Genomic DNA, 23569 nt, shown 5'->3' with positions numbered 1-23569 from the left:
GAAATAGTGCGTGGGGTTCAGGCCGGGCAGAATATTCCATATGAGGAATGTGGGTGTCCACAAACCATTGCTGCATTGATGCTGTCTTATGACTGGGTGCAGTCATGCTGATAAAAACTGTCCTCCTATTTATGCATGACACACTGTTGTAAAAAGTGTTCACATCCTTCCCCCCCTTTCCTAAACGCAGTAAGGGGGTTACACCCTAGCCATGGAAAGCACTTCCACGTCGTGAGACCATCTCCTCTGCACTTCACTGTTGGCACTACACATGATGGCAGTTAACATTCACCAGGCAGTCTCAAAACGCATCTCTTCCATCGGATTGCCGTAGGATATAGCGTGATTGATCCCTCCAAAACACTCGTTCCTAGTCATCCATTGTCCGGCGTTTTCGCTCTTTACACCACCTCAAGTACTGCTTAGCACAAAAATGTGTGGCTACTGAAGAGCTGTTCGACTCTTTTATCCCATTTTTTTTTTAACATCCTACGCCCATTCTTTGCGCTAGCTGGACAGCTGGTAGCACTATAGAACTAATGAGTGATTCTTTCCGCCGACTTCAAGTGATTTTCATTAACCGCCTCCCACCCCTGTGGCAATCCGTGAGGTCTGTTTGGCCTTGGTTTAGCTGTAGTTCTTCCTTCGCGTTTCTGTTCCACAATCGCATCACCAACAATCGACTTGGGAAGCTTTGGAAGGGCTGAAATGTTTCTGATTGATTTCTTACTCAGGTGACATCCAATGACTAGACACCACTCGAAGCCAGAAAAAAAGCCAGATGACTGAAACACATCAAACATATATTATTAATAAACGTTGCTGAATGCCCAGAGATTCTGTTCGCAAAATAGACCGCACAAAAAATTGCTCCGTGTGCAGTTCCATGATTTCTGTAGCTGAAAATACTCTGCAATGATTTCTTTAGGCTTCTTAAATAATGCTCAATTTTTCTGAAAAAATATGTTCCCTCTCATATGTGTACGTATGAGGGTTTGGGGGAATGATGGACACTTATAACGATAGAACCAATGATGGGTTCCTAATGCCGGTTCTTCAGAATCATTGTGCTTCGTCCATAATGGAACACTGCCTTTTCAAAAGTACTATGATTTAACCCCTAACATTCAAACAGATCGTTTTTTAAAACTAACACAACATGCAGCGGTACGTTCTTAAAACTTTACAGTCCTCGCAAGTTTTTACGACTAGGTCTACTCTGAAAAAACACAATTTCTTTGAGGAAATACTTGTCTACCTACACAAGGGTGTACTCAGCAATGGGCAGGGGAAGGCAGCAGCTGCATCCACCCTCCCCCCTCCTCTCCACGCCGCAGAAAAATAATTATGATCTTCGCAAAACCTAACTCGTACTCTGACCTGCCCCATAGACAGTAGTATCAGTTCAGTACCAGTTTTGAAGGAAGCCATAACTAGTAGCGGATATGAGGATTAGCATTAAGTATACTGAGAACCAGTCAGAAAACTACACACACGGAAAAAAAAGTTTTGCATCACCCCACTTCCCAGAACTCCTGAAGATAGGCGTTGACTGTGGATATTGTATCACGGACACAGTCCATTCGACTGTCCAGAGATGTCACTAAACCAGCCTAGAGATGTAAACAACCATGCATGAGCAGCGCCTATTAGACGGAGGGGGTCCAACAGCCGATCAGTTCCAATCATTCCTAAAGGAAAGAGATACAAGGTTCGTGTTGTCTCTAGTTCAACCATGCCTAGACGGTCAATACCGCAGGTCGATCGCGTCCGCATTTTTACTTTGTGCCAGGAAGGGCTCTCAACAAGGGAAGTGTCCAGGCGTCTCGGAGTGAACCAAAGCGATGGTGTTCGGAAATTGAGGAGATACAGAGAGACAGGAACTGTCAATGACATTCCTCGCTCAGGCCGCCCAAGGGCTACTGCTGGAGTGGATGACCGCTACCTACGGATTGTGGCTCGGAGGAACCCTGACAGTAACACCACCATGTTCAATAATGCTTTTCGTGCAGCTACAGGACGTCGTGTTACGACTCAAACTGTGCGCAATGGGTGCATGACGCGCAACTTCACTACATGTGTCCATGTCGAGGCCCATCTTTGCAACCACGACACCATACAACGCGGTGCAGATGGGCCCGACAACATGTCGAATGGACCGGTCAGGACTGACATCACATTCACTTCATCGATGAGTGTCGCATATGCTTTCAACCAGACAATTGTCGGAGACGTGTTTGGTAGCAATCCAGTCAGGCTGAACGCGTTAGACACACTGTCCAACGAGTGCAGCGAGGTGGAGTTTCCCTGGTGTTTTGGGGTGGCATTATGTGGGCCGACGTACGCCGCTGGTGGTAATGGAAGGCGCCGTAACGGCTGTAAAATACGTGAATGCCATCCTCCGACCGATAGTGCGACCATATCGGTAACATATTGGCGAGGCATTCGTCTTCATGGGCGACAATTCGTGCCCCCATCGTGCACATCTCGAGAATGTCTTCCGCCAGGAAACGTCATCGCTCGACTAGAGTGGCGAGCACGTTCTCCAGACAGGAACCCTATCGAACACGCCTGGGATAGATTGAAAAGGGCTTTTTATGGACGACTTGACCCACTAACCACTTTGAGGCATCTACAGCGAATCGCCGTTGAGGAGTGAGACAGTGTGGACTAACAGTGCTTTGATGAACTTGTGGATAGTATGCCACGACGAATACAGGTATGCATCAATGCAAGAGGACGTGCTACTGAGTGTTAGAGTTACCGGTCTTTACAGCTATCTGGACCTCCACCTCTGAAGATCTCGCTGTATAGTGGTACAACATGCAATGTGTGGTTTTCTTGAGCAATAAAAAGGACGGAAATGATGTTTATGTTGATCTCTATTCTAATTTTCCGTACAGGTTCCAGAACCGAGGTGATACAAAACTTATTTTGATGTGTGTATTTTGCCGTGTACAGCATTTTTCCTTGCAACTTAAAATGTCAGCTCTGTGTTATAAGAGCTCCCAGTAGTGTTGTATCTTCAGTTTGCCATGCTAGTAATTTACACATTCTGCATATTATTAGAACGACTTTTTTGATTTCTTTATTTTTTTACACAATCCAACACAAACACAATACAACATTGCACAGACCGATTACAGTCGCCTACATTTATCACATATACTTAAACGTACGCCACTCACAGTCTAGAAGGAAAGGTGCCATTGTGACAAAGGACAATAAGATTTTAAAGTATGCGGCTGAATTTTCCCTTCGGGATCACCTAGGCCGCAATGCCATACGTACGTCTTTATTTATTTATTCGTTTCATGGCCAGGAATACATCTAGAGTAGTACCATAATTTTGAATAACTTTGAAGCTTTAGATTAAAATTTGTTCTGGGTAAGATCTGTTTGGCCTGAAACATACTTGAAACTCACTCCGAAACTTGCTTAAAACTCACCAGCTTTGCATTCAAATTGTTGTGTTCGGTCAAGCAGACACTGAGACAGAATTCTGTATGAGGCATGAAGAAGGTAAACACCTCAATAATTATTTTCTTCAGTTCTGTCTCCCTTTTTGTCTAGTGGCTGTATGAACACGGTCTTCCATTCAACCGAAATTTTCTCAGTTTGGCAAATGTTTTGCGTGATCAATGATTGACTTTAGTTCCATCTTTATCAGAAGCTTTGTTATTTTTTAATGTTTTGATTTGGCTAGAAATTTGTTCTTCATTCGGTGCTTCTAAAGCGGGATTGTTTTTAGGAGAATTTCTGGTAGGCTCAGGGCATTTTAGAAGCATCTTTAAAATATTGGCAAAGTCTCTGGGGTTTTATTGGTGGTTAATAATTGTTCATTTTCCTTCTTGAAGCAGAGATTCTGGGGCTGATATCAATTAGCTTTGTTTTAAAAGTTTTCTAAAAAGTTCTGGTCTTGTTTTGTGCAAACCTTCTTAAATTTTATGGGGTTGATTATCCTCATGTCCTCATTTCGTCGGTATATTTAATTTTGTTGCTTCTTTTCTAGTTGCCAGGGAATAGATATGTGCACTTTCTGATTTGTTACTATTCCATGTTTTGAATGCCTTGAGTCGAAATTTTACCACATGTCCACGATCTTCATTCCAGCAAGAACGTATTTTCCACCTTTTCGAAGGAATATGGTTTTCGGCAGTTTCGATAAACATGTGGTTCAATTGTTTCCAGTTTGGCACTCGCTTTTTGTCGAGTTAGTTTGGTAATAACAATGGTTGGATTTTATTAGTATCAAATTTAGGAATTTCTGAATTCCTTGTACTAAATTTTTGGGGCTTTAAATTTCGTTTCACTCGGGTTAGGTAGTGGTCTGCCTCCATATTTGCTCGTTTGGGTGCTGAAGCACTTAAAATCTCATTGTGATGTTTACAGAGCAATTGCGGTATGATCAACTTGAACCTCACCTTTATTCTTATTAGGTGATCGCTGTGTATTTTTTGGTTCGCGATTTCTTTACTAACACTGGTTGACATTTTTAGACAGTGCTAACAGTTTGTTTCCATTTTGATTAGACTATTTGTGTACAGGGAAGTCACCCATTGTTTTACTGAACTTTCCGTGTTTCCCTTATTATGACTTAAAATTTCCCATTAGAATTTTCATAGGATTCTTTGGAATTTTCGAGATAGTATTTTCTGACACCTCCTACTATTTATTTACATTCTCTGGGTTTGTTTTATTTTCTTGGTTGATCACCATATGTGAATTAAATAATATGTTCATTTTATTTGCACATTTCAAAGTAACTATCAGTAATCTGTTGTCTGCAGGCTTTACGTCGATCATGGCATTAATAACGTGAAACTGTGAATGCAACCCCCAGACGGTGGGTATTTTTAAGGATTCTTTCGTCTGTTTTACTTCTGACAGTCTGCAATTTCCGAAATCCATGGTGTTCTCATGTGGCAAGCTTGTTTCTTGCATGTCTATTTTTTTCCTTGTTTCTTCAAATGTTTAGAGTTTTCCTGGCTTTCGAAGTGAGTTAATACTGATTGTGCCGAAGCAAGTTTTTATTTTTGGCTTCAGTTGACCAGAGGACTCCGCTTTCCTCTGATTTGGGATTGTAGCCTCTCAGCCTACTCTCCCCAGAATCCGATAGACTAGTTGCGCCACTGATTGTGGAGTATTTGTTATCTCATGGGGTAATTTTTCGATTTGTAAAATGGCTCCACTGTTGTGCATGGAATTACAGGGATCATTTTGTAATGGAACTCTTTGGTTAAGGCTGGGAGGGTTTCTTCTTGAATTTCAAGTTCCGTCCGCACCTGTGGAGAAGAGACACTGACCACCTTGGCGCTTGATTCAAGTCAGATGCAAAGTGAATTTTATTTGGTGAGATATCTTCTGTTAATTCTGCTTACCGAGATCCATTCTCTCCACCTTCAATCCTGTCGAGATATTCTCTGTCATCCTAGGAATGGTCCTTCACAAGGTTCTGTCACCTAAGTCAGGTGATGCCCGGGTTTTTAATGTACTTTTCACTCTTCCTCCTCCTGTTATTCATTTTTCATCATGTGCCTGATTTTTTTATGCAGCTTGTAAAGACCATGAGAGATCTCTGATCCAGAAAATTGACTGATGGTTCTTGGGGTGCAGGCACATCCACACTGCGAACAGTAACGACGTCAATAGTCTTTACCACTGCAGATTACTGTGCACCGGCCTGGCAAGAAAGTCACTAAACCAATAAGGTATACGTACAGCTCCACCATGTACCTAATCACTGGTACATGAAGGTCCACTCCGGTACCGTTACTCTGTCATCAGTGACATAGCACCGGCAAAGGTAAGACGATAAAAAATGGGGAAAAATACCACAGTCAGATGACTAAAAAATTTACCTGTTGAAGATGTAATTCTACATTTACGCGATACACACCTGAAATCACGAAAGCTTATTCGAACAACAACTGTGTAAGAGGACAGAACTCCTTTAACCTCATAGAGACGTGGAAAAAAGACCGAGAGAACTCAGTAACCATTATCTCGCAACTGATCCCTCAAACACACTGCAAGGGTTCAACTTCCAAAGAAAAATTTGCACTGCACTCAACCGTACCTGGAGCGGCCACACAAGACACAAGGCCACGCGTAAGAAACGCGGACTAGCGGACAGCCGAAGTTCTGACTTAAAAAAAAATGGTTCAAATGGCTCTGAGCACTATGGGACTGCTGAGGTCATCAGTCCCCTAGAACATAGAACTAATTAAACCTAACTAACCTAAGGACATCACACACATCCATGCCCGAGGCAGGATTCGAACCCGCTACCGTAGCGGTCGCGCAGTTCCAGACTGTAGCGCCTAGAACCGCTCGGCCACCCCAGCCGGCAGTTCTGACTTAGAGGCGGATGGAAACACTACATAAAAGTGTGCCCTATAACAAAATACGGTGTATCTACTAAGGACTTCATACGAATAGAAGCCACACCTCAAGCTACGAAGTGCATCCGAGATATGGACATCGATATGTAACAAAAACTAGTATCACATGCTATATATTTTAATTCTGTCTATTTGTTATGTGATGCTTATCACAACTTTTATGTCCTTTTATTTGTGTTGTACATTTCTATTCTTGTTCACTGTTGTATTAATATCTGTATATGCGCTGCAGCCATGTGCCATACGATAAATAAATAAGTATTTAAATAAAAATGAATTTTAATATCCTTTTTTTTAAATTGGACTAAAAGTGTAAAATAGTATCTCTTAGCCCCATAAAGATTCCTAAATCAATACAGATAGTCCAGAAAATAAGTGGCTGTGAATTTTTAATAGCTATTAAAATACTCGTGTGGGTCACTTGCAAACAGAAAATAGTAAGGAGATGAAGTGTTCATGCACCAATTATATGTTGCATGTGCACCACTTTTTCCTTTTAAATCTTACAAGTATTTTTATACAATCACCAATTTTGAGGGCTTTCTGTGTGGAGCTAGGAGAAATTATTTTATACTTTTTAGTCTGATTTAAAAACGTGATCTGTTAAAATTCATTTTTATTTTAATAATTATTTTTTGCTTTTTAATCTTGTGAGAATGAAATTTTTGAATCTACTTCAAACATTTTGTTGAGAATGCAACAGAGACGTCCGGTAAATTTTAGGTTAATTTCAGTTTCTCTTCACCTGATTCAACCAATATATTGCTTCCTGCTACACAATCTCGTAAAGACCATGGAGGTAAAAATTAGAGAGATTCGAGCACAGTTGGAGGTTCACTAGCGATTGTGCTTCCCATGAACCGTTTGCAATGGGAGCGGAGAAGGGGGAAATGGCGGCGGTACGTCGCTCCACCACACACCACACGAGAATTCGAGTTGATATTCCATTGTCATCCTGTTCTGAGTTATGTTGAAAGCTTTAAGTCTCTGGCTCACTGGAAAATGATGGTGGTAAACAAAGCACACACCAACGCACACCAGAAAAGAAAGTGAGTTAATACCGTGTGTTCATCTAGTTCTGGGCTATGTATTTTGTGAACTCTCTAGCTCGTTGGGAAGTTAGTTTACAATGAGTTGCAAAATTTTGGACCTAATAGACAGACAGACAAGAAAGTGACATCCATATCGTCTTCCCCTACTATCTCTGCTCAGCCGTGCCCACCCACTCGCACACCTCCTGGAACACATTCCAACACTACCCACACAACATGCCGCTCCTGCAGAGCAGCCGCATTGTCAGGTGTTACCGATGTTTTTCTCCACCACCACCATCCCTATGGAACAGACCGACAAAAAAAGTGCGTTAACGTTACGTTGTCATCCACTCCTGGGCTTTGTTTGAAATTTCAAGTTTGTAGCTCATACGGGAGTTACTTTAAAATCAATTAGAAAACAAATAAACACAAAAGAAAGTGATGTGATACAAACGTGGTAAGTAAGAAATGACGTGCATAATGAGGAGTGAGGTTCAGGCTAATAAAAGCTTGTTTGCTATGGCTTTTAAGAACACTGCTGTGGAAGCATACACAACTGGCCATTAAAATTGCTACACCAAGAAGAAATGCAGATGATAACAAGTGTTCATTGGACAAATATATTACACTAGACCTGACATGTGATTACAAGCTGAAATGTAGGGTTTCGCAGGGATCGAATGAAGGGTAGAGCCACGGGTTCCTAACACATCTGAAATGTAACGTCCACTGTTCAAAGTGCCGTCAATGCGAACAAGAGGTGACCGAGACGTGTAACCAATGGCACCCCATACCATCACGCCGGGTGATACGCCAGTATGGCGATGACGAATACACGCTTCCAATGTGCGTTCACCGCGATGTCGCCAAATGCGTATGCGACCATGATGATGCTGTAAACAGAACCTGGATTCATCCGAAAATGACGTTTGCCATTCGTGCACCCAGGTTCGTCGTTGAGTATACCATCGCAGGCGCTCCTGTCTGTGATGCAGCGTCAAGGGTAACAGCAGCCATGGCCTCCGAGCTGATAGTCCATGCTGCTGCAAACGTCGTCGAACTGTTCGTGCAGATGGTTGTTGTCTTGCAAACGTCTCCATCTGTTGACGCAGGGATCGAGACGTGTCTGCACGATCAGTTACAGCCTTGCGGATAAGATGCCCGTCATCTCGACTGCTAATGATACGAGGCCGTTGGGATCCAGCACGGCGTTCCAAATTACCCTCCTGAACCCACAGATTCCATATTCTGCTAACAGTTACTGGATCTCGACCAACGGGAGCAGCATTGTCGTGATACGGTAAACCGCAATCGCGATGGCTACAATCTAACCTTTATCAGAGTAGGAAACGTGATGGTACGCATTTCTCCTCCTTACACGAGGCATCGCAACAACGTTTCACTAGGCAACGCCGGTCAACTGCTGTTTGTGTATGAGAAATCGGTTGTAAACTTTCCTCAAGTCAGCACGTTGTAGGTGTCGCCACCGGCGCCAGCCTTGTGTGAATGCTCTGAAAAACTAATCATTTGCATATCACAGGATCTTCTTCCTGTCGGTTGAATTTCGAGTCTGTAGCACGTCATCTTCGTGGTGTAGCAATTTTAATGGTCAGTAGTGTAGATTGGAAATGGATGAAATGGAACGCGAGCCTGCTACGCAGGCGGTCGCTTCTGTGAACACTGGCTGCAGTGTTAGCGAGCGAGGTGTGTGTGCCCACAGCGTGGTGACGTCGGTGTCGGTGATCATGGACCTGGGAGACGGCACCAAGGCGTACCTGGCGGACGCGGTCGGGCGGCCGCTGCGGCCTGTGTCCGGGTCGCCGCCGCCGGGCTCTCCGGCGGCCCTGCTGTCGCCGGACCGCTACGAGTTCTACACGTTCGACGAGCAGGGCGACCTGGTGCGGCGCCACATGACGCTGGCGGAGATCCAGGGGCTGCTGGCCGCGGGCGGGCAGCCGCTGCGCCTGCGCCTGCGGCCGCGCCCGCCGCAGGCGGAAGACTCGCAGGCGCAGCCCGCGCTGCTCAGCGCCGAGGAGGACGCCGGCACCGGCCAGGACAGCGACGACGTGCGCCACGTGGTCGAGAGCGTGCAGAGCGTGCTGCGCGGCGCCCTCGGCACGGTACGGCCAGCAGCTAGCGCCGGTGCGAGGCCCGAGGTCCCCCGATGTGCCACACAGCTGATAAGCAGCCCAAAAATAACCAACATTAAACACTTAGTATTTCAGATTTGATTAATATCAATTTGAGAAATTCTTCCAATCCGTATGTGGCATACAGTAAACCAGTGCTTAACAGTATCCGTTAAAAACAGTCTTGGTTGCAATTTTAGTTTTTTATTTCTCTACTACGCGTTTCTCCTTATTTAGGATTCTTCAGGTTATCTTAATTTCTTAGGAGGATCATTTAGCCAGTGTAGCAAAAGGGCATCGTCAAATATATCAGGCCATCATCGCCTTCGTTAAACTCAGTAAAAACTTTTCTAGAAGGACGCGAGTGACACCAAGACCTGCTTAACGTGTTATGCGGGTCTTGGTGTTTTTACTGAGTTTAACCAAGGCGATTTTGGCCTGATATATTCGACGATGCCCTTTAGCTACACTGACTAAATGATCCTTCTAAGAAATACCAAATTAAGATAACCTGAAGATGCCTAAATAAGGCGAAACGCGTAGTTGAAAAATCAAAAACTAAAACTGCAACCAAGACTGTTTTTAACCAATACTATCAATTTGAGATTTGAAATCATGACCTTCCGTAGAGCGTCGTCTCACTCAGGTGGTCTGTCTCAAAACACATTCAGCAAAGCACAGGAGCAAGTCACGTACCACTAGAACTGATAGGAAATATTCTAATTAACTGATGTTTCAGAATAATACATCAAGCATGATCAAATTGTTGGTTGACACGTCAGTTGATGCCTACAAACACACCAGATGACAACAGGCAATGAGCGACATTAGAACAATGTAAAATGTAACCTTTACGTAAATCAGGTGACGACTATTTGAATTCTCATAAGTAGACAATGGCTGTCTCCTTAAAGAGCATGAGATTAGGAACAAATAGCCAAAGATGAAATTAGGCAGAATGCAAATCTCAGCAAGAGACAGTTTACCAATGTATGTACCTTGGTTTTAAGTTGTGGTAACTCAAGCTAGTTCTATAAAAGAATGAATAAATAAAATTTAAACAACAATAACCACATCCCTTAAACTACACTGAAGAGGCAAATGGCTCTGAACACTATGGGACTTAACTTCTTAGGTCATCAGTGCCCTAGAACATAGAACTACTTAAACCTAACTAACCTAAGGTCATCACACACACCAATGCCCGAGGCGGGAGAAGAGTCAAAGAAACTGATACACCGGCCTAATATCGTGTAGCCCCCCTCCCCCCCCCCCCCCCCCATGGGCACGCAAAAGTGCCCCACCACGCCGTGGCATGGATGGACTCCACTAATGCCTGAAGTAGTGCTGGGGTGAACTGGCACCATGAGTCCTACATGGCTGTCCATAAATCCGTAAGAATACTAGGGGGTGGAGAAGTCTTCTAAACAGCACGTTACATAGCATCCCGCGTTGGCTCAATAATATTCATGTCTCAGGAGTTTGGTGGCCAGCAGAAGTGATTAAACTCAGAAGTGCGTGCGGTCACTATGCAGCAATCCTGGACGTGTTGGGTGTCGCACTGTCCTGCTGGAATTGCCCAATTTTGTCGAAATGCACAATGGGTATGAGTGGATGCACGTGATCAGACAGGATACTTACGAACGTCTTACGTGTCAGAGTGGTGCCTAGATCTGTCAGGAGTCCCATATCACTCCAACTGTACACGCCCATACCATTACAAAATGATCCAAATGGCTCCAAGCACTATTGAACTTAACATCTGAGGTCATCAATCCCCTAGACTTAGAACTACGTAAACCTAACTAACCCAAGTACATTACACACGTTCATGCCCGAGGCAGGATTCGAAACTGCGACCGTAGCAGCAGCGCGGTTCTGGCCTGAAACGCCTATAACCGGTCTTCCACAGCGGCCGGCCATACCATTACAGAGCCTCCACCATCTTGAACAGTCCCTTGCTGACGTGCAGGGTCCATGGATTCATGAGGTTGTCTCCACACACTTACACGTCCATCCTCTCGACACAATGTGAAACGAATCTTGTCAGACCAGGCAACATGTTTCCAGTCACCAACAGTCCAATGTCGGTGTGGCGGGCCCAGGCGAGACGCACAGCTTTGTGTTACGCAGTCATCAAGGGTACACTAGTGGGCCTTCGATTCCGAAAGCCCATATCGATGATGTTTCGTTGAATGGTACGCACGTTGACACTTGTTGATGGTCCAGCATTGAATCTGCAGCAACTTGCGGAAGGGTTGCTCTTCTGTCACGTTGAACGATTCTCTTCAGTCGTCGTTGGCCCCGTTCTTGTAGGCTCTTTTTCCGGCCGCAGAAATGGCGAAGATTTGATGTTTTACAGGATTCCTGATATTTATGGTACACTTTTGATATGTTCGTATGACAAAAATCCCCACTACATCGCTACCTTGGTGAGGCTGTCTCCGATCGCTAGTGCGCTGACTATAAACCGCATTCAAATTCACTTAAATCTTGATAACCTGCTATTGCAGCAGCAGTAACCAATCTAACAACTGCGCCAGACACTTGTCATCTTATAGGCGTTGCCGACCGCAGCGTCGTATTCTGCCTGTTAACGTATTCTGTTTGAATACGCATGCCTATACTCGTTCCTTGGCGCTTCGGTGTAGAAGCACAAACCCTGAGTACCAAATAAATTACACATAACCAGTACAAGTACTTTGTAATATTCATAAATTAGCAACAGGGCTCAAACAGGAACTACACAACCCATCCAGAATAACAAGGGCATAAACAGCTTTAGCAACGTAAATCGTCCAAGGTGGAACTGGTAAACTCCTTAAATAAAATCAGGGTTATCTCAAACCAAAAACAATATATTACTTTAAAGAATCCTACGGTCAAACAGATAGCTCAAAATAATTGTTCACACAGTCTGTACACTAAGGTACTCACCAAGTCCTTAGAAAGCCCGACAAGCCCCATTGACTACAGCTGACTAATCCCACTTGGCTCGTTAATTCTGTAGTCCCAACTAGCAGGCAAAGTGCCAAGGCCATCTTCCACCAAATCCAAGTGAGCTGGTTCTCAGCCATGTAAGGTGGTAGAATAGAGAATCATGCACCTACCCAAAGCTACATCAGCAAATGCTCATAGCATCCACGTGCCACACTTCTGACAGCTCTTGGCCTTAGATGACCATTCTGCAGTCACTGGTGGTAAACGGCTCAGATCGGTCTCATGTGCAATGCCATTAGGTCGGCGCAGTGGAGAGTATGCATGCCCCATGCAGAACGCGAGGGAAGCAGTTGCTTAGCCACACATTCAAAGAGATTATACCACAGGGTTTCGGTTGATATCGAAGCATCGCAGAGGTCACAAAGTATTCGCTACTTTCATTACTGAAACTCATTACTGATATAGACATTACATATAAATACGAGATGGAGAAGAGGAAAAGCATGTTTTTTAAACCGCTAGCGTTCAGCAGGCAGTGGGGATATCGACTCTGGAGGACCTCTGGCGGACAGCTCAGACGTCGCAAAAAATGGCTCTGAGCACTTTTGGACTTAACTGCTGTGGTCATCAGTCCCCTAGAACTTAGAACTACTTAAACCTAACTAACCTAAGAACATCACACACATCAATGCCCGAGGCAGGATTCGAACCTGCGACCGTAGTCAGACGTCGCAGTTCTAGTCGCTATCGAGCGTTGGAGGAGAGAGCTTCGGGTGTTTGTTGCCGAGCAGTTTTGTAGAAACAATGATTCTATGATCGCGGTTCAACGTTTTTTCCCTCAATATTTTAATGTCGAAAGTCCAGGTGCAGTCCCAGTTCAAAACACCGTACTCCGATGGGTTAAGGCATTTAGCAGTACTGGATCTGTTGTTTTCCCTCTTCGGTTTGAACTCTAGAAAACCTAGACAAGAGTGAAAGTCCTTAATGATCCGCTAGGCGACAGGTAATAGCGTTGGATATGTCACATTTTTCGCTTAAAAAAAAAAAAGAAAAGAAAAAAAAAGAAAATTGTTCAAATGGCTCTAAGCACTATTTGACTTAACATCTGTGGTCATCAGTCTCCTAGAACTTAGAACTACTTAAACCTAATTAACTTAAGAACATCACACACATCCATGCCCGAGGCAGGATTCGAACCTGCGACCGTAGCAGTCGCGCGGTTCCGGACTGAGCGCCTAGAACCGCGAGACCACGGCTCTTTCGCTTCATTGTGTCTTAGATGATGATCTCAGACTTCATCCATTCAAAAAATAATCATGCTAAATGAAAGATATTTTGTACAGCACAAAGAATTTTGTGACTTAATGGACAGCATTGCTAATAACCGGTTCGCAACAGTTCATGCTGACATGTCTGTGTTCTGTCATATGTGCTGTGTAACTGTACTATCTGCCACCGCTGCCCTTACAATACGACGATCCTGGCGGGCATTCGTGCTGCGTGGACGTTCAGAACGTCGTCTACGGGTGTGAGAATGTTCATGCGGCCACTGAAACCAGCACCGTTGCACAAATGAGGCAACACGTCCAACTTGTATGGCAATTCTGCGAAATGACCATTCCGCCAATAGGAAGACAACAATTTGATCCCTTTCAAACTCTCTCAGTTGGCTGTAGGAAGCACGAGTGCTTCTCTGCAGCATGGTTGCCCACTTGCTTCACACTTCAGCACCACACTGAGCCTTCTGGTTGTGAGCATTCCCCAACAAATGGTAGACACAGATGGCACTCTGGTAGCTATGCCACTACGCTATCTGTTGGCGGACGACATTGTAACACTACCACTACATCTATTACCCCCAAGAGGCACACGTCGTTATCGGATCAAAATCTAAGTCGCTTCTCCAGGTGTACTAATTTTTTTCCAACAGTGTATATCTACAGGCTTCTCTTCTATTGTTAATAATAAAGCTGTAAAACCGTCCTTTTTTTTCACGCCAACCTCCAACTCCTAGATGAATTTCATGCGGTGTAGTGTAGCTTGGTGCAACAAACAGGCTTTATTTCAGTAAAATCGGATCACGGAAAAACATCATAACTTAAACTTCTGTCTTAATTCGTCTTTTCTGTCTGTTAGAACACACTAATATCCAAAACTACTAGACGAATTTGCACGCGGTTTCCACAGGTAGCTCGAGCGTAGTTTGGGGCAACGTATAAACTATATTACAACAAAACCGGAACACGAAATAAAAGATATCGTAATTTTAAATTTTATCTAACATCCGTTGCTCAGCTTAGGAGTTCGGATGTTCACCTCATTGACACGATCATCAAGGCCGTAGTACACCAAAGAACAAATAGATGAGATTGTTTGCATTTTTAACTCGGTGACATATATGTTGAAGATAATGCCACGTGCGAACTAGGGAAACATATTTACTCTTTGAGGAAGCTATTTTCACTCTGAGTTATAAACTTTACCATATTTGGGAAAATGCTTTTATTGGTTGATATGTTCTATGTAATACGATTCAACACAACGGATACAACGCTTATACTGTTACCGTTATCAACGTGTTTAATCCACACTTCCATGCCAATATTACTGAATACGAATGTAGCTCTGTCTGTTACATTTTCATGATTACACCATTTAATCGACTTCGTTGAAATCTGGTGTGGAGATAGATGGAACCTTGAGGAATAACGTAACTTACTTTAGAAAGTAAGAGAAAATATCGACATATAAGAGGTTTGAAGTAGGTAATGGAACATCTTTTTTTTCTTTACATCAGTCAGCATAACACCACGTTAAAAATTATTAATTTTGTTGCATAATGTATACGTTATATAATGTATAGCTACTTCAATAGCAAGAAGCAGAGATATGAGGTTCTGTCCACATCCTTCTGCATAAACCGTTTGCCTATGATGCTGCACATGTCGCTGAATCGTGCGTTGGGAAAGGAGGGGGCTCGCATCATGGGCTATGCTTGCCCAAACTGGCAGACATGTGAGGGCAGCTGATGTTATTTCACACACAATAGTTTACTGAATCACCATTACTCATCACAACAAAACTACTCGTATGCTAGTAACAGCTAGTATCAGAATAATCCCAAGTTTAGTCGCCACGCCTCTGCCTCACGTAGGCCACATAGGCACTTGATGATATTGTTCTTTCCTCAGCCAATACACGGTGGCTTTTTTGCGTGTCTGGAGATCAAATGGACACATTTCAAGCATTACTTGCAAAGCCTCAACTGACACAGTGCCAAAAATCTCGTCAATCGAAGAAGTATTCCACGTTGCACACTGTTAACTATCCACGCTGGTTTTACGAACAAAAGTATGTGAGCCCAAGCACTCACATAGTACGAGGGTACTTCGGAAAGCAAAGATACACCGTACGCCAGAGGAACAGAAGAGTTTTGGCGAGCAAGTTTGCAACACTGGTGTTAACCGTGAACCGTTAGCTTTCTCCTCGCGGTCGTTGGGCAGTTGAACGTTGCTTCTAGTTGGAGTAGGTCGTGTTTAAAATGGCTGCGCCGATTCAGAATCCCGCCAAATGCGAAGTGCGCTCCGTCACACGTTTTCTTCATGCAAAAGGTCAGCGACCAGCGGATATTCACAAAGAAATTGTCTCTGTTTATGGGAACTTTATGAATCGACAAAATGTAACGAAATGGTGTCGTCATTTCTCTGAAGGTAGGACCGACGTTCATGACGAACAAAGAACAAGTCGGTCTTCTGTGATCTCTGATGCCCTTCTTCGGAGAACGGAGGAAGCAATTCGTGCGAATAGACATCTCACATTGAAAGAATTGCTTCAGATCATACCGGACGTGTCAATGACAACTCTTTATGACGTTGTGACTGTCGAGTTAGGGTACAGGAAATTGTGTGCGCGTTGGGTTCCAAAACTGTTAACAGAAGAACACAAAAAGAAAAGGATGGGCTTTGCACTCGACTTCCTCACATGCTATGCGGAAGCAGGTGATGAGTTCAAAATGGTTCAAATGGCTCTGAACACTATGGGACTCAACTGCTGTGGTCATTAGTCCCCTAGAACTAAGAACTACTTAAACCTAACTAACCGAAGGACATCACACACATCCATGCCCGAGGCAGGATTCGAACCTGCGACCGTAGCAGTCGCACGGTTCCAGATTGCGCGCCTAGAACCGCTAGACCACCGCGGCCGGCGGTGATGAGTTCCTTGATCACATTGTGACAAGATGTGGGTTTATCACCATACACCTGAATCCAAGCAACAATCAATGCAATGGCGCCATTCGAATTCACCAAAAGCCAAGAAATGCAAATCGTCGATTTCAGCGAAGAAAATCATGGGTTCTGTTTTTTGGGTAAGGCAAGGCATTCCTCTGTTGGAATTTATGCTTCCTGGAACGACAATTAATGCTGCTGCATATCGCCAGACTTTGAAACGTCTTCGAAGGGCAATTCAAAACAAACGCAAGGAATGCTGACAAGTGGAGTCCGCTTGCTTCATGACAACGCTCGGCCTCACACAGCGCTCGTAACCAAAGCACTACTCAAACAATTCAAATGGGACGTATTGGACCATCCACCATACAACCCGGACCTTGCGCCCACCAACTTCCATGTCTTCCGTTACCTGAAGTCACATCTTGGTGGAAAATCATTCCACGACGATGAAGAGATCAAAGATGAAGCTGAAATGTGGTTCCGACAACAGGCGGCAACCTTCTATGACTGTGGGATACAAAAGCTTGTGCACCGACTTAACAAATGTTTGGATAACGGGGTGATTATGTCGAAAAATAACAAATAATCCATTTAATAAGATGTAACCAACGTTTTCTAAATAAATGTTCTATTTAACGACTGCGAGCAATTGTATCTTTACTTTTCGAAATGCCCTCGTATCTCATGATCGCAATTAAGACTGAGTTACGATACGCTCTTATTGTTTGTATTGGCAGCTTGTAACTGTAACTGGCGAGACTAATAATTTTGTTCATAGTGTCCCTGACTCTCTTACTCATTTCTTCAATATGTCCATCGTAATTTTGCCCAAGTATCTGATGACGGACTTTTTCTTTACGGACCTGTCGCTTAATTTCATAACAGGGTTTCTTAAAAGATTCCCTTTTAAAATCACCTACGTTGTCTGTTCAGACGCAACAGACAGTTTGATTCCTTGGCTTCACTGATGTAATTCTTGAAAGATTATATTACATCGATCTTCCAGGTTGCTTCTGGAGCTTCCCTCCACATGGATCATCAGGTCGTCGGCATATGCCACTGTTCTTAAGACCTCTTCATTATCCTACAGCTTTCCTAGTACCGAGTCGAGTACTAGATCCGAGAAAACAGGACTGTATTTTAAAATTTCTTTTGTTAGGGTCTCTTCTGGGCACGACAGAATTGCTTCTCTACTCCTCTTAAAACAGTTCTATAACGCCATTAGGCATTCCAAATTCCTCAGGCTATCAAAACGTGTTGGCCATCATAAGTGATCGAACGCTCTGACGATGTCCACCATTATGGTTACAGCATATTTATGCGTATCTTTTCTCACAAGTCTTTTAGTCTCATTTACAGTGTCTTCTGTTGACTTGCCGCTTCTGAAACCATACCATTGCGAATTCATTACATGGCGAAGTCGTTTCTCCTGTAGTCTACCATATTACAGCTTCTCCAGAACCTTCCCTAAGGATCAAGAAGCTAATAGGTATGTAGGACTTTGGACTCAGAAATATGAAACTAACACCTATTGATATTGGCAATAAGCGACACCTATAGCTTCAAACTGCACCATCAAACGGGACTAAAGCCAGGAAGCTAATGAATAGTTCACACGGAACAACTCCCAGGAAACTAAAAATCAGAACTCAGAGTTCTCTGTTTTATGCCCAAACTGTCCTTGGAGGGACGGCAGCAAGCTTTTAGCGGTTGTGACGAACGTAAATGTGCCTCGAAGCATGAAAATAGAGGGAAACGTAGAAGTTTCCCTGGCACAGCATACAAATACACATAAACAATTAATGCGGTTGGTATCGATTCTGAACAACCTTGACTATTGGTCGACGAGGCATATACAGTGCCTGTAAGGGGAGGCAACACGCAGGATAAACTGAACAGAAAATGCTGTTGAGAAGATGCTAAATTTCTCACGTTTCGTGGAAATGAAAAGGTAGTGTTTTTGTCGACATCCATGCTGAGCTACATCTCAAGTGGGAACTTGGGGGCTAAGGCGCCGTTACAACCGCGCGTCTGGGATTAACTCCCAGAAACCGCAACTTCAGAAGAGGCCGAACAGTCCCTGGGAACCACCTCAAAATACCACCCAACTCTTCAGCAAAGTCGTACGTGACAGTTTCTTTGAGTAGTCCCGGAATCCCCTTCCTTGCCTGAGTACCTTCCCGGCACCACCTAAAGTTTGCACTGTTAACTTACGAAATAAATGTAACTGAACTCATACAGGATCACGAAGTGATACCTGCTAGTCATGTTACAAATAATTCCGGGCGGCTCATCGGCCTAGTACAAGGCTTTCAATTGGACGCCACTTCTGTGACTCGCATGTCCCTAACGTACACCAACAATCCTTCTGGGGAAAGGGACCCTACAGTTTAGAATGAAATCCGACCATCATTAAATGCCTGGCAAATCTTCATATCATCGAGAGGTAAAGCAAAGGTTAGAAACAGCGGGAAATGTCCTGTGACCTTTCGATTTCCAGGCACGTGCTTTGCCACAAGACCACCAGGAGCGATTAGTACGTTAATAACGTGGAGACAGCACCGATACAAATCGCTAGCTCGCACGGCTTTCGGAAGCTCAAACAATTCTAGAGATTTCTTGGCTGTGACGTAAACTGCTCGAGCCGTTCCAGAGTTCTGTGTGGATCTCGGAGTTATATACAACAAAATATCAGGTCAACTAACGAAAGATGCAGTTAGGAACAGGAGACATGTACAGGTAAAACTCTCATGCATAGTCTACTTCCTCAAAATCAAACAAAAAACGATTCTTTCGTGGTACGAAGAATGGAATGGAAGTCAACTAAACAAGAGGTAAAAGCTATACTAGTCTACAACCATTCATACCAAGAGATCTGTGGCATACAAAATCATTAAAATCAATGAAAATTGTTGCGTCCATTGTGAGACTAGGTCTGAACCACGAATCTTTCTCCACCCACTTCCATAAAGTCGGCATATTGGACAAATTCTTCTGCCGATGTTATGGCGCGAAAACTGAAGAGTTACGTCATATCTTCTTTCAGTGGAAGTACTACGAGAAAGCCGAGATAACCGTAAAAGAAAGAAAAAGGAGACAGATTGGACACATCCTGCGAAGAGGCCCGCAACATAGTCCAAAGCAGGCTTTAGAATGAAACCCACAAGGAGCAAGGAGAAGAGGCAGACCGAGGTCGACCTGGAGTAGGACTATTGAAGCTGAGGTGGCAGCCGTTGGCCACTCCTGGAGTAACATAAAAAAGATGGCAACGAACAGGGTCAGATGGAGAGCTCTAATATGTTCCCTATGCTCCACATCAGAGTAAAATGAATTAAGTCAAGTCACTACGAGAAAAGCAGAGTTAAATTTTTAAACGAGGTGTTGAGCACTGCCTGCCTCCTTCGGCTATTCCAGTTCCTGGGGCTGCGTCCAGGAGTGTTTATGACATCGTAGACAGGTTTATAACACAAAATACATAAAAATCTAAAAGGAAACATGGACCTCGAATTTAGTGAAAGGACTTAATGAAACATTTTAATACAAATAAATCATTAGCTGAAACTTTCTGGAACTCTAGCCTGTGGGACCATTGCCTTTCACAGGCAAATTATGACTGAGCTATCCAAGCACGGCCCGCAGTCCGGTCTCACTTCTTTACTTCAGTCAGTACCTCTTTCCAACCTTCCAGTTCACACTGACATTCTCTTATATGCTGCTGGAGGAAAGGATCTTGCAGGTAAATGGCTTGGTCTTGGCCTAGGAGACTGTTTCCAGAATGAATTTTCACTCTGCAACGGAATATGTGCTGATACGGAACTTCCTGGCAGATTAATACCGTGTGCCAGACAAAAACTTGAACCTGGGCCGTTTGCCTTTCACACTGACTGAGCTATCCAACTAAGATCTGCCCTCACGGCTGTACTTTTGCCTGTACTTCTTTCGTACCTTGCAAATTACGCAAAAGTTCTCCTGCGTACCTTGCAGGACTACCACATTTGGAAAAACGATATTACCACAAGCGAAGGTACCAGGTTCGAGCCGCAGTCCGGTATGCAGGTCTATTCTGCTAGGAGCCTACAAATCAGGACACAGTTCGCAGTTACATTCTGGAAGTTTTTATTTGTCCATTTACCTCTAGTAGTATAATTGTACATCTATCTTAACGTCAACCTCAAACCAAATTTAAGAATTTATGTTCTAAAATGTATGTTTGGAGGTGGTCAACTGTTACTTTTCTATGTTTGTAAATGCTTTAAACTTGTGATGGCTAAAAAGTATGTATGCTAGGAGACAGTAGTACATAAATATACTGCGCAATAGAATTCAAGGATCACTTTTTCGATACACTGTTATTGTCCTGGAGGAGGATTCAAGTCCTCCCTCGGGCATGGGTGTGTGTTTTTGTCCTTAGGATAATTTAGGTTAAGTAGTGTGTAAGCTTAGGGACTGATGACCTTAGCAGTTAAGTCCCATGAGGTTCCACATACATTTGAACATTTTTGAACTGTTATTGTCTCCCACTACGGTGCCCTTCCCCTGTAACGGTGCAGAAGGTGGCGTCATGTGACGTCACCCTTGGGCTCGGTGACGCTTCAGACAGCAAAGTGTCGACACATGCAGGAAGAAGAGCACAGTCCAGAAGTCCATGTGGGATGTCAGGTCTGTTAATGATGTCACATTGGCACCAAATTTCATAACAGGTTTGCCCACCGCCACCGCGCACGTAACACACGATGAGAAGGTCATCACGTTCCATTCCTCGTTTTGACGTCTCTGCGATGGAGGTCAGAACCGCAACACACAGCTTTTAAATCACGCGGTTTTGTTATGGGTGGCCGAGGAAAACATTTCAGACACAAAAACCGCTCAAAATCGACGCGATATGCCTACTGGGGTAGCAGTAAGGGCGTCAGTGAATCCACACCTCACCTTGGGACGTTGATTTCCTAACCAATTCGTGGTCGAAAACGACAGTTCTCAGTGCTACACGAAGATGTTTTTGACAATCTTTGACATTGCTGACAAATTGAGATATTTCAGCCCTTCTCTAAGGACCTTATGAGACTGCATCCTCACTGAACGTGAACGCACACCTTTCGAGTGCACCACGACCTCAATTTTTGCTCTTGTGTACAGGTTTGAACCACTAGAAACCGTTCGAAACCTTTAGGCATATTTGAACTTGATCCAAAGCAACAAAGAGTACTTATGCTTTCTAAAACCTCCTGTTTTCCACCCTTCTGTGGCGTGATCATACGAGAGTGCAACATTAACATGTGCGTGAATAAAATGGCAAAGGGTCCCTCTTAGACGCCCCACATCGACAACATTCTTGGTGTCACCCACGCACATTGAGCAGTTGCAGAAGCACATTCAGTCATTTCTTCACAAAATCAGTCTGGCGACTCCTGTCGTGTTTTCTACAACCCTTGGGTGGGGTTTGCCCATCTTCAGGCGCTAGAGCAGCCGCCAGGCTTTAGAAGTTTCTGGCAGGTACATTTATAACGTGCTCAACGAAGTCCGGTGAGTGTCACCGAGGCAGTTGGCGGAATGGTGGTTTTTAGAGGGACCTATTGCCATTTATTCACACACATGTTGATGTTGCACTCCCGCTTGGTCACGCAACAGGAGGTCGAAAAACAGGAGAATTGAAAAATGTTCAAATATGTATCAAATCTTATGGGACTTAACTGCTGAGGTCATCAGTCCCTAAGCGTATTATTATAAAATCACTGATTACTGTTATCCCATAAAACGATATGTCTGTTTTTGCAAAAAAAAAAAAAAAAAAAAAAAAAAGGGGAGGGATAGGCATGCCACCTGTCCACAGGTATCAGTCATTAACCTTTCACCTAATGAAACGAGTCTGCCCAAACTGTGGCAGACACATTTCAACATGATTATAGATATCTGACGAGAGTTATCGGTGAAACCTTACACACTACTTAACCTAAATTATCCTAAGGACAAACACACACACCCATGCCCGAGGGAGAACTCGAACCTCCGCTGGGACCAGCCGCACAGTCCATGACTGCAGCGCCTTAGACAGAAGAATTGAAACAGTTAAGTACCCTCTACTGCTTCGGATCATATTCAGATTTCAGATTTCTCCAAATGGTTTTAACTGTCATTAGTGGTTCCAACCTGTACACGAGAGCAAAAATTGCAGTCTCGCTGTAGTCCAACTGGGAGAGCTCAGATTCTGCGAGGCTGCAGCCTCACAGTTTCCTTAGAGAAGGGTTGAAACGTATGGGGGGTCAGCAGTCTCACAGGCTGTCAAGAACATCTTCCTGTAGCTTATTCCGCCTGCGAACTGTCATTTTCAACCGAGTAATGTGTTGGAATAAACGCCGCAAGGAGAGGAGTCGTTTCTTTAGCGTCCTCCATGTCACGCCCTGTGGCCTTTCCGTGCCGATCATGAGCGGCGATGTGACTGAAATGCTTACTTCGCTCACCCATAAGAAAGCCGCGTCATTTCAACGCTCCTGACCTCTGCCGCAGAGAGTCAAAATCAGGAGTGAAATGTGACGGCCCTCTCATCTTGTGACATGTCAACAGTGGACTTGGGAAGAATTGTTGTGTAATTTGGTGCCAATGTGATATCATTAACCCACTCTGTAGCTCACATGAACTTGTCAGCAGTGGTCTTTTTGTGCATGCGTCGACGCCTTGCTATTTGCAGCGTCGCCGAGCCCGAGGGTGACGTCGTAGTGAGTTACCCTTTTGCTCCGTTGCAGAGGAAGGTTTCAGGCTCCTTTGAGCCAAATGCCAAGCTTATACGTAATAGTGGCAGACAATTAAGAGGTTGAGAAAAAAATGATCCTTTA

At 44.0% G+C, this 23569-nt stretch overlaps 1 protein-coding gene across 1 annotated transcript in view; it reads left to right on the top strand.

The window, feature by feature from the left end:
- LOC126269044 (serine-rich adhesin for platelets-like) overlaps positions 1-23569 on the top strand; it is a 342253-nt gene that overhangs the window by 249729 nt on the left and 68955 nt on the right. The window contains exon 4 of the mRNA XM_049973961.1: positions 9159-9558. Coding sequence (XP_049829918.1) covers positions 9159-9558 — 400 coding nt within the window. The remainder of the gene's footprint in view (positions 1-9158; positions 9559-23569) is intronic.

This window comes from Schistocerca gregaria, chromosome 1, assembly GCF_023897955.1.
Source record: "Schistocerca gregaria isolate iqSchGreg1 chromosome 1, iqSchGreg1.2, whole genome shotgun sequence".
NCBI lineage: Eukaryota > Metazoa > Arthropoda > Insecta > Orthoptera > Acrididae > Schistocerca > Schistocerca gregaria.
This window is presented reverse-complemented; position numbering and strand designations above follow the sequence as displayed.